At 42.2% G+C, this 12,669-nt stretch overlaps 2 protein-coding genes across 12 annotated transcripts in view; one reads left to right on the top strand and one right to left on the bottom strand.

Annotated features, from left to right (window-relative positions):
- Nucleotides 1-7,972, bottom strand: part of LOC119962054 (solute carrier family 35 member F5-like) — a 200,273-nt gene extending 192,301 nt beyond the window's left edge. For 4 of the 10 annotated variants that reach the window (XM_038789846.1, XM_038789856.1, XM_038789854.1 and 1 more), the window contains exons 1-2: nt 7,857-7,972; nt 1,929-2,042 (exon numbers count right to left, since the gene is read on the bottom strand). The gene's annotated coding sequence lies outside the window, so the exon portion shown is untranslated. Of the gene's footprint in view, nt 1-88; nt 229-1,928; nt 2,043-7,073; nt 7,093-7,591; nt 7,803-7,856 lie in introns of those variants that run through there. The other 6 variants (XM_038789851.1, XM_038789852.1, XM_038789847.1 and 3 more) reach the window with 6 other exon arrangements.
- Nucleotides 7,973-8,316: 344 nt separating this feature from the next.
- The window catches only part of actr3 (actin related protein 3), a 79,963-nt gene continuing 75,610 nt past the window's right edge, over nt 8,317-12,669 (top strand). The window contains exon 1 of one of the 2 annotated variants that reach the window (XM_038789843.1): nt 8,317-8,546. In XM_038789843.1, coding sequence (XP_038645771.1) covers nt 8,503-8,546 — 44 coding nt within the window. In that variant the 5' untranslated portion in view covers nt 8,317-8,502. The remainder of the gene's footprint in view (nt 8,547-12,669) is intronic. The other variant, XM_038789845.1, reaches the window with a different exon arrangement.

Genomic DNA, 12,669 nt, shown 5'->3' with positions numbered 1-12,669 from the left:
AAGCGACCTACTCCCTCGTAGCCGCCACAGGAAGTTGACAATGTTCTTTTATAAAAGAAATGTAACATTGCAGGTTTATGGGTCATACCTCTCTAAATAACTGCTCCAAACTGCACATCTTCAAAACACGAGTCATGGAATGACAGTACAAAGGAGGGCATGTCACATCTTGACGATGCTCGTTTTTAGAAAGATTTAGTTGATTAGTCTCAATTGTCTGCCCTTTCCCTATAACAGTGAAGATTTTCAAAAGAGAAGAAAAAATATTATTTGTGAATCTGTTCAGTTAAGGGGCAATCTTTTTTTATTCATTGTCAGATTGTGGGAGTCACTGGTTCAGCCAGCATTTATTTCCCATCCCAGTTTCCCTTCAGAAGGTGGTGGTGAGTTGCCTTCTTGAATCTCTGCAGTCCTTGAGATGCAAGTACATCCACTATGCTGTTAGGGAGGGAGTTCCAGGATGTCGCCCCAGCGACCGTGAAGGAGCAGCAATATATTACCAAATCAGGGTGGTGGGTGACTTGGAGGGGAACGTCCAGGTGGTGGGCTTCCCAGGTATCTGCTGCTCTTGTCATTTTAGATGGTAGTGGTCGTGGGTTTGGAAGGTGCTGTCCAATGAACTTTGGTGAGTTACTGCAGTGCAACTTGGAGATGGTACACATGGCTGCCACTATTCGTCGGTGGTGGAGGGTTTGAATGTTTATGGAATCGGGAGTAATCAAGCGGGCTGCATTATCCTGGATGGTGTCAAGCTCCGAGTGTTTTTGGAGCTGCACTCATCCAGGCAAGTGGAGAGCATTCCATTATACCCCTGAATTGTGCCTTGTAGATGGTAGACATGCTTTGAGGGATCAAGAGATGGGTTACTCGCCGTAGGATTCCTAGACTTTGACCTGCCCTGGTAGCCACAGTATTAATAGGGCTAGTCCAGTTCAATTTCTAATGGTAACCCCTAGGATTTTGATTGTGGGAGATTCAGCGAAGGTAATGACATTGGCTATCAAGGGGGGGTGGTTAGGTCCTCTATTGCAGGAGATGGTCATTTGCCTAGCACGTGTGTGGCGTGAATGTAACTTGCCACTTGTCAACAGAAGCCTGGATATTGTTCAAGTCTTGCTGCATTTGGACATGGACTGTTTCATTAACAGAGGAGTCACGAATGGTGCTGAACATTGTGCCGTCATCCACAAACATCCCCACTTCTGACCTTATGATGGAAAGCAGGTTATTGATGAAGCAGTTGAAGATCGTTGGACCGAGGACACTACCCGAGTAATTCCTGCAATGATGTCCTGGAGTGGAGATGATTGACCTCTAACCACAACAGCCATCTTACTTTGTGCCAGCTATGACTCCAACCAGCATAAAGTCCCCCCCCCCCCCCCCCCCCCCCCCATTGACTCCAGTTTAGCTAGGGGTCCTCGATGCCTTTCTCGTTCAAATGGTGCCTTGATATCAAGGGCAGTCACACAGCTCACCTCTGGCATTCAGCTCCTTTGTCCATGTTTGAACCAAGGCTGTAATGACGTCAGGAGCTGAAGGACCCTGGCTGAACCTAAACGGAGCACCATGAGCAGGCTATTGCTGAGTAAGTGCCACTTGATAACACTGTTGATGACTCCTTCCATCACTTTGCTAATTATGGAGAATAGGCCAGTAATTGGCTAGAATGTATTTGTCATTTTTCTTATGGACAGGATATACCTGAGCCGGGTAGATGCCAGTGTGTACTGGAACAGCTTGGCTAGGGGTATGGCATGTCTGGAACATTTGGTAAATTATGGGTTAATCATGGTCACTCTGCATGGATTTGTAAAGGACATCTCCAAAAGTTTGACTAACTTTATTTAATTTTGTAAAAATCACAGGGATATACAAAGATTATTGCAAAGGATGTTTATGATCCTCCCTCTGCAGCATGTACTCACCTGCTATTGGCCCAATTCCACTCCCCTGTCTATTCTGGAATCAATAGCACAGCTTGCTTCATTCCTGGTGTCCAGCTCTCCCCGCTTTCCCTTGTCCTCCCCATCCATGCGCAGCTGTGATAGCACATGGAACAATCAGCATGAACTAAAAATCAAAATTCCCACAAAGACTAATAGGTAGGCAAAATCTTGAATACGTGTATCAGGCATCTTGTCTGTAAAGTTGCGGGGGGGGGGGGGGGGGGGGGGGGGGGGGGGGGGGAAGGAGAGAGAGTTCTTGCCACACACAAGTCATTTTATGAACTGGTAAGTACAAGGAAAGCATCCTTGAATTTTGTTTTGGCTCTATACTTCTGAATATAAAACACAACTTCAACTTGCTGCAGACTTGCACATAAATCAGAAAATAAATTGATTTTGCAATGCATAATCCAAATCTTCTTCCCTAATCCATTAAATTCTAGATGTGTCCAAAAAGATTTTAAAAGTGCCTTACTTTGTGAATGCATAAAATAAGATTCCAATTGTATGAACTTTCATTTTAGAGACCTGGGTTCAAATCTAACACAGACTGATGAGATGAAAGTTTCATCTGTTTGTTGGCTTTAAGGGCCCCTGTAAAATGAGCCCGAGTAATCTCAATGCAGTTCTTAGTGGAACTAGACCTGCTGCACAAAACTAGCCTTACTTTGGAACTAATTTGAAAATTCACTCGGAGAGGCCACAGGATGTGGAAAATGGAGAAGTGCCACATGGATGCAGTTAGGTCTGCTCTTTTGAGTTTGGGGATGGGGCACAATATTGGGGCTTTTTTCTACATCCAGATGTACTAATCCTGACCTGATAGGGAAAGTGCTCCAGTTCATTTCTCACCTTTCTCAGTACAAAAGTATTTTAATTTAAATAACTGATTGTGCATACATTTAGAATTTAGCTTTTTCCGAATTGGTGTTATGGAGAATACTTTAACAACTTAGATAGAAGGAGAATAAGATGGAGTTGTTCCATTTAAATAAAATAGTAAACAGATGAAGTGGGAAAATATTGTGAACAAAATAAAAATCTATATTTTGTGCATATTTATTATATTATAATTTACATTTAGGGTAGCAATTTAATTGGAAGATAATACCTTCATATAATGATTAAATATTCACAGGCTACCAAAGCTGCCTTATTCAGGATGAGGTACAGCACAATGGTCACTGGTTACTTGCTAGAATAAATCATGTTTTCAACAACCATTAAGTGCAGTGCAACCCTTTAGAAGAAAACTTACATCTATATAGAATTTTAGGGAACTTCCCCCAGAGTTAGAAATAACAATAATAAAAATGGATTTTAAAAAAGAGTGGGAGGAGGAGCTGGGGAAGCACACTGGGGAATGGACTATGGAGTGAGGCTTTGTGGAGGGTTAATGCATCCTCGTTGTGTGCAAGACTAAGTCTCATCCAGTTTAAAGCGATACACTGAGCCCACATGACAGTGCCCAGGATGAGTCGGTTCTTTTCAGGGATGGAGGATAGATGTGGGTGGTGTGCGGCGGGTCGGAGAACCATGTCCATATGTTTTGGATGTGCCCAAGGTTGAGGGCATTTTGGACAGGATTTGCAGATGTGACACCAAATATTTTGGGGGTAGCTCCGAGTCTGGAGGTGGCAATAGTTGGAGTGTTAGAGGATAGAGTGTAGGTGGGGAGAGAGGCTGATGTATTGGCCTTTGCCTCCCTGGCCTATTTTGTTGGGATGGTGGGAGTTGGAGCTGCTGAGCTTAGGGTGTGGGTGAACGATTTGACAGAGAGAAAATCAAGTTCGCCATTAGCGGACAGAGGAGGGGTTCACCACGAGGTGGAAGCTGTTCATCAACTTCTTTAAGGAATAGTGAGTCGTCAGCGAGGGAAGGGATTCATTTCAGGTTTGGTTAAAAGTTAAAAAAGGGGAGTGCAGGCTGTTTAAGGATGGACTGTGTGCTGTTGCCACGGTTGTTTTTGCTTTGTTATGTACATATTTGAAAATGCCTCCAATAAAATGTTGTTACAAAAATGGGGAAAGGAACAGAAGATAAACCATCTTAAATCAAGTTCTTACAAGCCAAAGTTGTAACAATTAGGATTAGTTTCGCATCAGACATTTCCTTTCACCAGGTGACAATCATAAATATACATTACTTTAAGGCGCATAGAATCACATAAGTTTGTTAGCTAGGCAACTAAATTTGACAATGAGCCTTATCTAAGCAACACAACAGTGATTCCAATAGCTTGTGGAATGCAAAAGGGAGGATACACAGAAATGATTGCTCCTCCTGAAATTGAAATGCTGACTGAGAAGTAACGAGGTTATTTTGGCTGCCCTATCCTCTCAGTTTAAGCAGATTGCAAAAATCAATAATGTGAAGTTCACTATTTGACTGCAGACTTCTGGATTGTATTTAACAATAGGTATAACTGTGTTACTGTGGTTGTAGTTAGTATTTTGTCTTTATAGATATCGAACTTGAGGTTTTGAGACCTTATGATTTTTGATGATGCACGTCTTCTTGACTTTACCACACTGACGTTATGAGCGTGGAGGTTATACTTAGCTCATACCATCTCTAAAATAGGTGGCAATTATGGTCTAACACCAAATAGTGATGTGTTTCAACACAAATCTTCATTGATAATTTGTTCCAACATCCTGGTCAGCACAATTTTGAATTCTCAAATAGAATAAATAGGTGCAGATTCAAAAAACTGGACTTTAAAATTTAATTATCAAATTAAAAATTAATTTTAAAATGGGACAAAGGTGGTTTCCATAATTTTTGGCTAAGTAAACTACTTGAAAGATTGGAGCACACGATCGGAGCTCACATTTCAGTGGTGCATCGTTAAGAGGTGTGTCATTTGAATGAAATATTGAAACAGCTTTTGGTGAGATGAGTGTACACGGCATGAGTTAAAGCACAGGAAGTTCTCCCAACTTAACTACCAATATTAATTCCTCAACTAAAATCAAATGGAAAAATAAATAATTCATAAATTTGCTGTTTGCGAGACCTTGCTGTGTGCTGAATAGCTTTCAGGATGTCTTAGACAATAGCAGGCACGAGATGTTAAAAGAATACAAGATTTGAATTAATTCTAACATTACAATATAGATATTGATACTGTACTTTAATAGTGCTACAACATGGAAATTTAACTGTAAAAATCAGTAAATGCCAAGAATGTGGATCACACTGTTTATAATTGCATGCTACTCCATATTTTTAACTTGAAGTTGTATCATTCTTGAATAATGACTCAAAAACTAATGTAATGAGAATTCTGAGTTCATGAGGTAAATGGACTGGGTATGACATTACTTTTATAGCTCTTCTCCATAAATTTTCACTGATTATAATTGTCAACCATAGTAGAGTAATGTTTTGCATGAGAAGCAATATTCAACATTGCATTATAGCCAACACTCGCTGCTCGTCTTACTCTGGCTTCTATTGTATTTCCCCTCAATCGGTAACAAGACATTATTGGCCCCACACTTTGGAAATATCTCCCTAATCCTCTGAATCTTGTTAACCTTGTCCCTTGCATTCAACATGTTCCATAAAGTATATATTTTCAATTGTTACTTAAATCACCAATCTAAATTTTCTTTGGTTACTGTTCAGCATTCATTTTCACCTTTTTGACAGCAACTTGAAACTTTAATAGCTGCAGTGGAGATAAATTATGCATTAAGCAATCCAATCTAAACTAACAATCTCATATCACATTGTGAAACAACATATACAAATAATAATGCTACACAATACAAATAATAATGCTACACAGATAGATAATATATATCTAAATATCTATCTATAATCTATGTACCTATCTATATCTAAATATCTATAATCTATGTATCCATCTATAATCTATGTATCTATCTATAATCTATGTATCTATCTATAATCTATGTATCTATCTATAAATCTATGTATCTATCTATAAATCTATGTATCTATCTATAATCTATGTATCTATCTATAATCTATGTATCTATCTATAAATCTATCGATCCATAATCTATCTATTGATCTATAATCTATCTATATGTCTACCGTATTAGATATGGCAGCACGGCAAGATAGTGGTTAGCACTGCTGCCTCACAACGCCACAGACTCTGGTTCAATTCAGGCCTGGGGGTGACTGTGTGGAGTTTGCACATTCTCCCAATGTCTTGAATGGGTTTCATCTGGGTGCTCTGGTTTCCTCCCACAGTCCAAAAATGAGCCGGTTAGGTAGGGTTACATAGATAGGGCGGGGGAATGGGCCTAGGGACAGTGCTCTTTTGGCAGGTCAGTGCACTCGATTGGCTTCCCTCTGCACTGTGGGGATTCTATGGAATATATACACGCCCTCACCCATGTGAATTAAACATCCATTTTATTCCACAGAAGAATTGTGCAATGATCTAATAAAATGTTTTCCGAATAGCCTCCTTCTGCACTGTAGGGATTCTATGACTTTTAAGTGACACAACATTTTAAAATGAAGTGTTCATTCTACCCTTACATCTGGAAACTTCTCAAGATAAGAAATGGAACTGCTTTTCTTCAGCATTTTCTCTCCAAATATACCCGAGCTTCTGCTACATGCCCAAAGAAATAAACAACACCTGTATCTACACAACACTTTACACCTCAGAAAATTGCAAAGCACCTTGCAGCCAATGAAGTGCCTCTGAACTGTAGACAATGCTGTAACGTAGAAACCACCACAGGCACATTTTGCACAGTATTGTCCCAATGATATAGATGCCGATGACCTGGACATAGAACATAGAACTGTACAGCACAGTAAAGGCCCTTCGGCCCACGATGTTGTGCCGAACTAGTGTAAACTAAGATCAAATCATTCTAGTGCACCCCATATGCCTATCCAATAACCGCTTGAAAGTTCCTGAAGTGTCCCACTCCACTACCATAGCTGGGAGTGCGTTCCACACCTCAAGCACTCTGAGTAAAGAACCTACCTCTAACACCCCTCCTATATCTTCCACCATGAACCTTATAGTTATGCCCCCTTGTAACAGCGACATCCACTCCAGGAAAAAGTTGCTGAACATCCACTCTATCTATCGCTCTCATCATCTTATAACCTCAATGAAGTCACCTTGCATCCTCCTTCGCTCCATGTTGTTTTTACGTATTTCTTAAGAGGTGAAGGTTTGCCAGCGAAGTACCGCAACTCTCTGTCCTGCTTCAAATAACTCTTTGGGATCTCTTATATTCACTTGAGAGGGTTGACGTTTTAACTTCGGATTTGTCTGTGCAATAAGTGCCAACCTACACTTTGCATTCGAAGTGAAAACGGTCAACGCCAATAAGGCAAAACGCATCAGTGAACATGAACTTCACACCGGATTTCCAAGAAAACCACAACGGGGCATCAATCCACAACCCTCTGACTCAAGGAGTGTGCTTCAACTGACTGATCATGAACCTGGCTGATTCTGGGTAGCCTCATGCCGTGCGCAAATTGTGGCAATCAGACATTTTTCGTGCCCAACCATAAAAAGGGCAAAGGTGAAAAAGTCACACACACACGCAATTGTAAAGCAAGAAATTTTACTTAACTCCTTAATGGAGACCGTTTGAATTTCCCCTCGGCTCAATCAAGTTTGCATTTACCTCTCGGATAACAAAATGAGATCCGGTGATATTCAACCCAATTGGTGACCGGGGCTGAAATGCCAGCAGCCATGTGTCAACGTCCCCTGGTGCCTTGATCTACCACACGCTGGACCTGGACCTAAACTGCCAACACGTCCTCCCCTTCACTCCACTCCTGGGGAAACAACTCCGAATATTCACAATCCTCAAATCCCCCCACCCAAACCCAACCAATAACGCCATGACACAAGTTACAGAAGGACAAGCAGACGCTAGAACTTACGCACAGAAGTAGACCAGAATATCACATATCAATGACAACCAAGCGACGAAATGTTGTAAACAAACCCCCCTACCCCACCCCCTTTTCACGGTTCCTGGTCAGATGACCCCTAAATGATCGCCACCACCAGTTCGCATAGTATTCTGGGAATTGTAGTTCGTCCGCTTCCGCCACCGTGAGAGGGATTCACCGGCACATCCCACATGAAGAAACTACAAGCCGTATGATGCAACGCAACAGTGAGGGAGTGGGGGCAGAGGGAGAGGCCGGCGGGCAACACGTGATCGGCGTCACGCCGCGAATGAGCCGGCGATACGTTCACAGGCGCAGCTGATGTTCCGTGACGCTAGGATGATTGACAGCGGTGCGATCCAGTCACCTTTGGAGGAGCGCGGGGGCCATTGCCCAATGAAGGGCCAGCAGGATGCGGAGGCTGGCCCTGCCGACCAATCGGGCGGGGATGACGGGTAAATGAAGGTGCCGGAGGCTGCCGCCATTTTGGCGCCAGTGCGGAAGTTGTAGTTGTGTCTCGGACTCGGAGCGGCTGACGGTTCCGCCTTTTCATGGTCAGGTATCTCCCGGTGCATCGGCTCCTCTTTTTTCGCTTTTGTCGGCCGCGGCGCCAAGCAGAAAGAAACACTTGAAGATGGCAGGCAGACTACCAGCGTGTGTGGTGGACTGTGGCACAGGGTAAGTGGGGAATCAAGGGGCTTGGGGATGGTTTTGGAGGAGGAAGGCAGCGGACTGACACTCGGCTACTCACGCCAGCGGGTGGCTGAGTGTCAGGATGTGATTCCTGGGCGTGGGCCGGCAGGGGCCTTGTGCATCATTTCAACCAGGCTGTCAATGGGATCGGGGCGGAGCGGCTTGGCATCAAAAACCATGGCCCCGGGCGCATCTGAAGAAGAGTCGAAACGTTAACTCCGTCTCTTGTCACTTACAGATGCTACCAGACTGGCTGAGTCTTCCCAGCATTTTCTGCTTTTGTTGGGGGTTTTGACAATAGTCGGTGTGCGGCTGCCGGCCTGAAGTTGCTGCAAACAGAGCCGGTCGCCGCCCTTCCGTTTGCACCACCTTGGCCCAGGTGAAGGGCCTTCCTGTCCCTGTATCTTTCTCCCACCGATAAAAAAAGTCAGTGTGAGGCCCGCAGGTAGTTTACTTGGGCCCCAAATAAATTTCTGCAGATTAACTGTGCGGGGGGAAGGGGGCGAGACCACAAGTCAGCAAACCCCAAGCAACACCCAAAGTTGTCAAAGCCGCTTCCTCCTTTCATTTGTAATTTCCTTATAAGGGAGTTTTAAGGAGTAAAGCCATGAGCGAAATGATTCTGGCCGTCAGAGAGCTTTTCTTTTACTGGCCTCTGATTTTTATTTCCAGCACCGATTACAAGTTCAATGCGTATAACATTTGTAATACATATTATGAGCAGAATATCTTTTCTACGCTTTTGCTCATTGTACTTCCGCTTTTCAAAACAATCTGACTTCTGTGAGAAATGGTTGATTGAAATGTTGAGCTTTGCTAATGCCGTCACTGACAGCGAAATTATAGCGCCTTCAGAAAAATATACTCTAGCATATATATGTACATTATGCTGTCGGATACTATGCACTGGTGAATTTTGAAATGTGGGCGAGTATAATGGATGATTAGTGTCTCTTTAACGTGTAGGCATATTTGCGTAATTTTCTTTGCGGATCAGTTGACTGGACATATTAATGGAGCGTATCAAATGCTTCATTGACTTGTGGCAGCGCGACATGAATGATTTGTTTGCACAATCCGGCCTTCTCCATGTAATGTGCATCACTGTAACACATCAGATCTGTACCATATTTTAGTTTCAATTCTTGCTGATCTAGTGTAGAGTTGCTGGACGTTTTAATGTCAAAGCTTGGAATGAAGTTCACCAGAGCATCAGTAAAATGCATCAGAGCTTATTTTCATTGTCCAACCACATTTTATGGGGGTGAGGTGCTTTTCTCTGATCTCAAAGCCTGCAGATTTGGTTAAGAGTTGGCAGGAGCTAGAGTTATGATCAAGTGTTTCTGTGACTGAAAGGCTGTTTCTGTTAGGGTTGCATAGGTTTTAGGGCTCAGTCTTTGCTTCTGTATGACTTATGAAGGTTTTGGACTTATTCATGCCCTCTGCATTTATGTTCCATGCAGATGGTACAAAAAGAATGCAGAAGTGTTCACAAGAATGTTGGAAAGGGAAATTTTAGCTATAAGGACAGTGAGTCTGCTTTCTTGGATTGGAGGAAGCTGAGGGGAGTTTTAATTGAGATGTATCAAATGTGAGCCTATATGGAGCAGAAAGGAAGGATCTATTTCTCTAGCAGGGTGGGGGGCAGGGGTTTTAAGTAATTGGAAGGATTTGAGTGATGATCAGGATTTTTCCACCCAGAGGTGGGTTGGGGGTCTTAAACCCACTGCCTGAAGGGATGGTAGAGGCAGAGCTATGATTAAAAAAAAACGCTTGAATAAGTATTTGAGGTGCTGTAACCTATAAAGTTTTGAACCAAGAGCTGGAAGGTAGGAATTAAACCAAATTGCTCTTTCAGTCAGCATGTGCAATAAATCTATATTTCTATCTATTTTGATCTAAAGCTTTATGAATAAGCACCATTTTCACTATTCATTTGCTTGTGAGATGTCTATGAACTCGGTGTGAAAGATTTTAAAGTTGCAACAAAGTATCACCTCTCAGAATTTAAAAGCAACTGTTTAAATTCTCAGTCTAAATCACTAGAAACCATACGAAGGTTTATGGGTCTTGTTACAAAAATGCATGCTGGTTGCATCTGAAGTATACTCATATTGGTGGAACAGAGTGGAAGCTTTCTTCCACATCTGATTTCTACTATAGATAACTTGGAGTGTATGATTATATCATTTCAAACTTCAATGAGCACAATGCTCAACAGAAGATAGGGTCGAGAATTGTCTACTTTCAGGATAAATGTGCTTGTTTGTAGTCAAAAGTATTTTGGGTTTGATGTTTTACAACACTGACCTATAATTTACAGTTGTACGAAGACCGTATTTTCAGCTGTCTACTATCATCAAGAACAAGTATTGGTGTATTGAAAATAAGGTCACTGAATGGTGCATGATGAAAATGTGTGCCCCATGAGTTGGCTGACCCAGTTTGTCACTCGAGGCTAATTCCTCTTTTATTTTCCATGTGATCAGATTTTCCCATATGTTTTATCAGTCAAGAAATTTTAAATGCAGACGCAATTGCCGTGTCTTATTTTTGCCATCTTTGCAATACAAAGACGTTGTTTGGGTTTTGCATGATATTAAACCTTTTATCATGAAGGTTGAAGTGCAAAGCATGTTGTTCTTAAATGGAACTGAATTTCCGGGGTGGGGGAAATTATCTTGTTTATTTGTAATAGTACATCCATATTTTCCCAGTATCTGTTGAAGCCATAGTGTTGGAAGTATTTCTAGTATAGCTTCATGCTGTAAATGCTGACTTCCACTTTTTGACACTGAAAATACATTTTGTTTTGTATCTGTCAACATTCTCCAACAAATGCACTTCCTATGTCGGCTTTTCTACATTGAACTAGTGTGGCAGAAAGCATTGGTATACCCAATCCAAGATAACTGAATTTTAGTAGCATTGCTGCTTCTATGTTTGTTTTAGAAAGAAATTCATCACGGTTATAGATGCCATTAGTAACAAAGTTGTGCTCATAAAAGTTTGTAGAATAAAGCCAGGTCTGAAGCTTGTAAAATAAATTTAGTGGAGGGAATCTTTAAGGCCCACCAACAGTCCTCCCATGGTGATTCCTAAAGTGAGCCAGATATATGTAACTTGCAGCAAGAATGCTGTGCAGATGTTATCAACCAAGTGTAATGGGGCAACTGTTTTGGAAAGAAAGAACAAATAACAATACAGTGCAGGAACAGGCCCTTTGGCCCTCCAAGCCTGTACTGGACATGATACCAACCTTGGCCAAAATTCTCAGCACTCCTTTGTGTCGTATCCCTCTATACCCATCCTATCCATGTATTTGTCAAGATGCCTTTTGAAGTGCATTAATATATCTGCTTCCACAACCTCGCCTGGCAGCGCGTTCCAGGCACACTCCACCCTCTGCATAAAAAAAACAGCCTCGCACATCTCTAAACTTTGCCCCACTGACCTTAAACCTATGTCCCCTGGTAACCGACCCCTCCATCCTGGGAAAGAGTACCTGCCCATCCACTCTATCCATGTCCCTCATAATCTTCTAGATCTCAATCAGGTCACCCCTCAACCGCCATCGTTCTAATGAAAACAGTCCAAGACTATTTGGCCTCTCCGCATAGCTAACACCCTCCAGACCAGGCAACATCCTGGTAAACCTCATCTGTACCCTCTCCAAAGCCTCCACATCCTTCTGGTAGTGCGGCCTTACCAAGGCTCTGTATAACTGTAGTGTGATTTGCCTTTTATACTCTTGTGTCCCGTCTAATAAAGGCAAGCATTCCTTATGCTTTCTTGACTACCTTGTCCACTCGTGTTGCCACTTTCAAAGATCTGTGGGCCTGCATGCCCAGATCTTTCTGACATTCTATATTCCTAAGAGTTTTGCCATTTACGGTATATTCCCCTCTGTTAGATCTACCAAAGTGCTTTACCTCCCATTTGTCTCGCTTAAACTCCATTTGTCATTTCTCTCCAACCATCTATATCCTGCTGTATCCTCTGACAATCCTCAACACTATCTGCCAGCTACATTTTCCTCCAAATCATTTGTATACTACAAACAAGTAAGTATAAAATGTTATTTGTATTGTTATTTGTTCTTTGAATA

This window comes from Scyliorhinus canicula, chromosome 2, assembly GCF_902713615.1.
Source record: "Scyliorhinus canicula chromosome 2, sScyCan1.1, whole genome shotgun sequence".
NCBI classification, from domain to species: Eukaryota; Metazoa; Chordata; class Chondrichthyes; order Carcharhiniformes; family Scyliorhinidae; genus Scyliorhinus; species Scyliorhinus canicula.
Note: the sequence above shows the minus strand (reverse complement) of the source record. Positions and strands in the feature narration are given on the sequence as shown.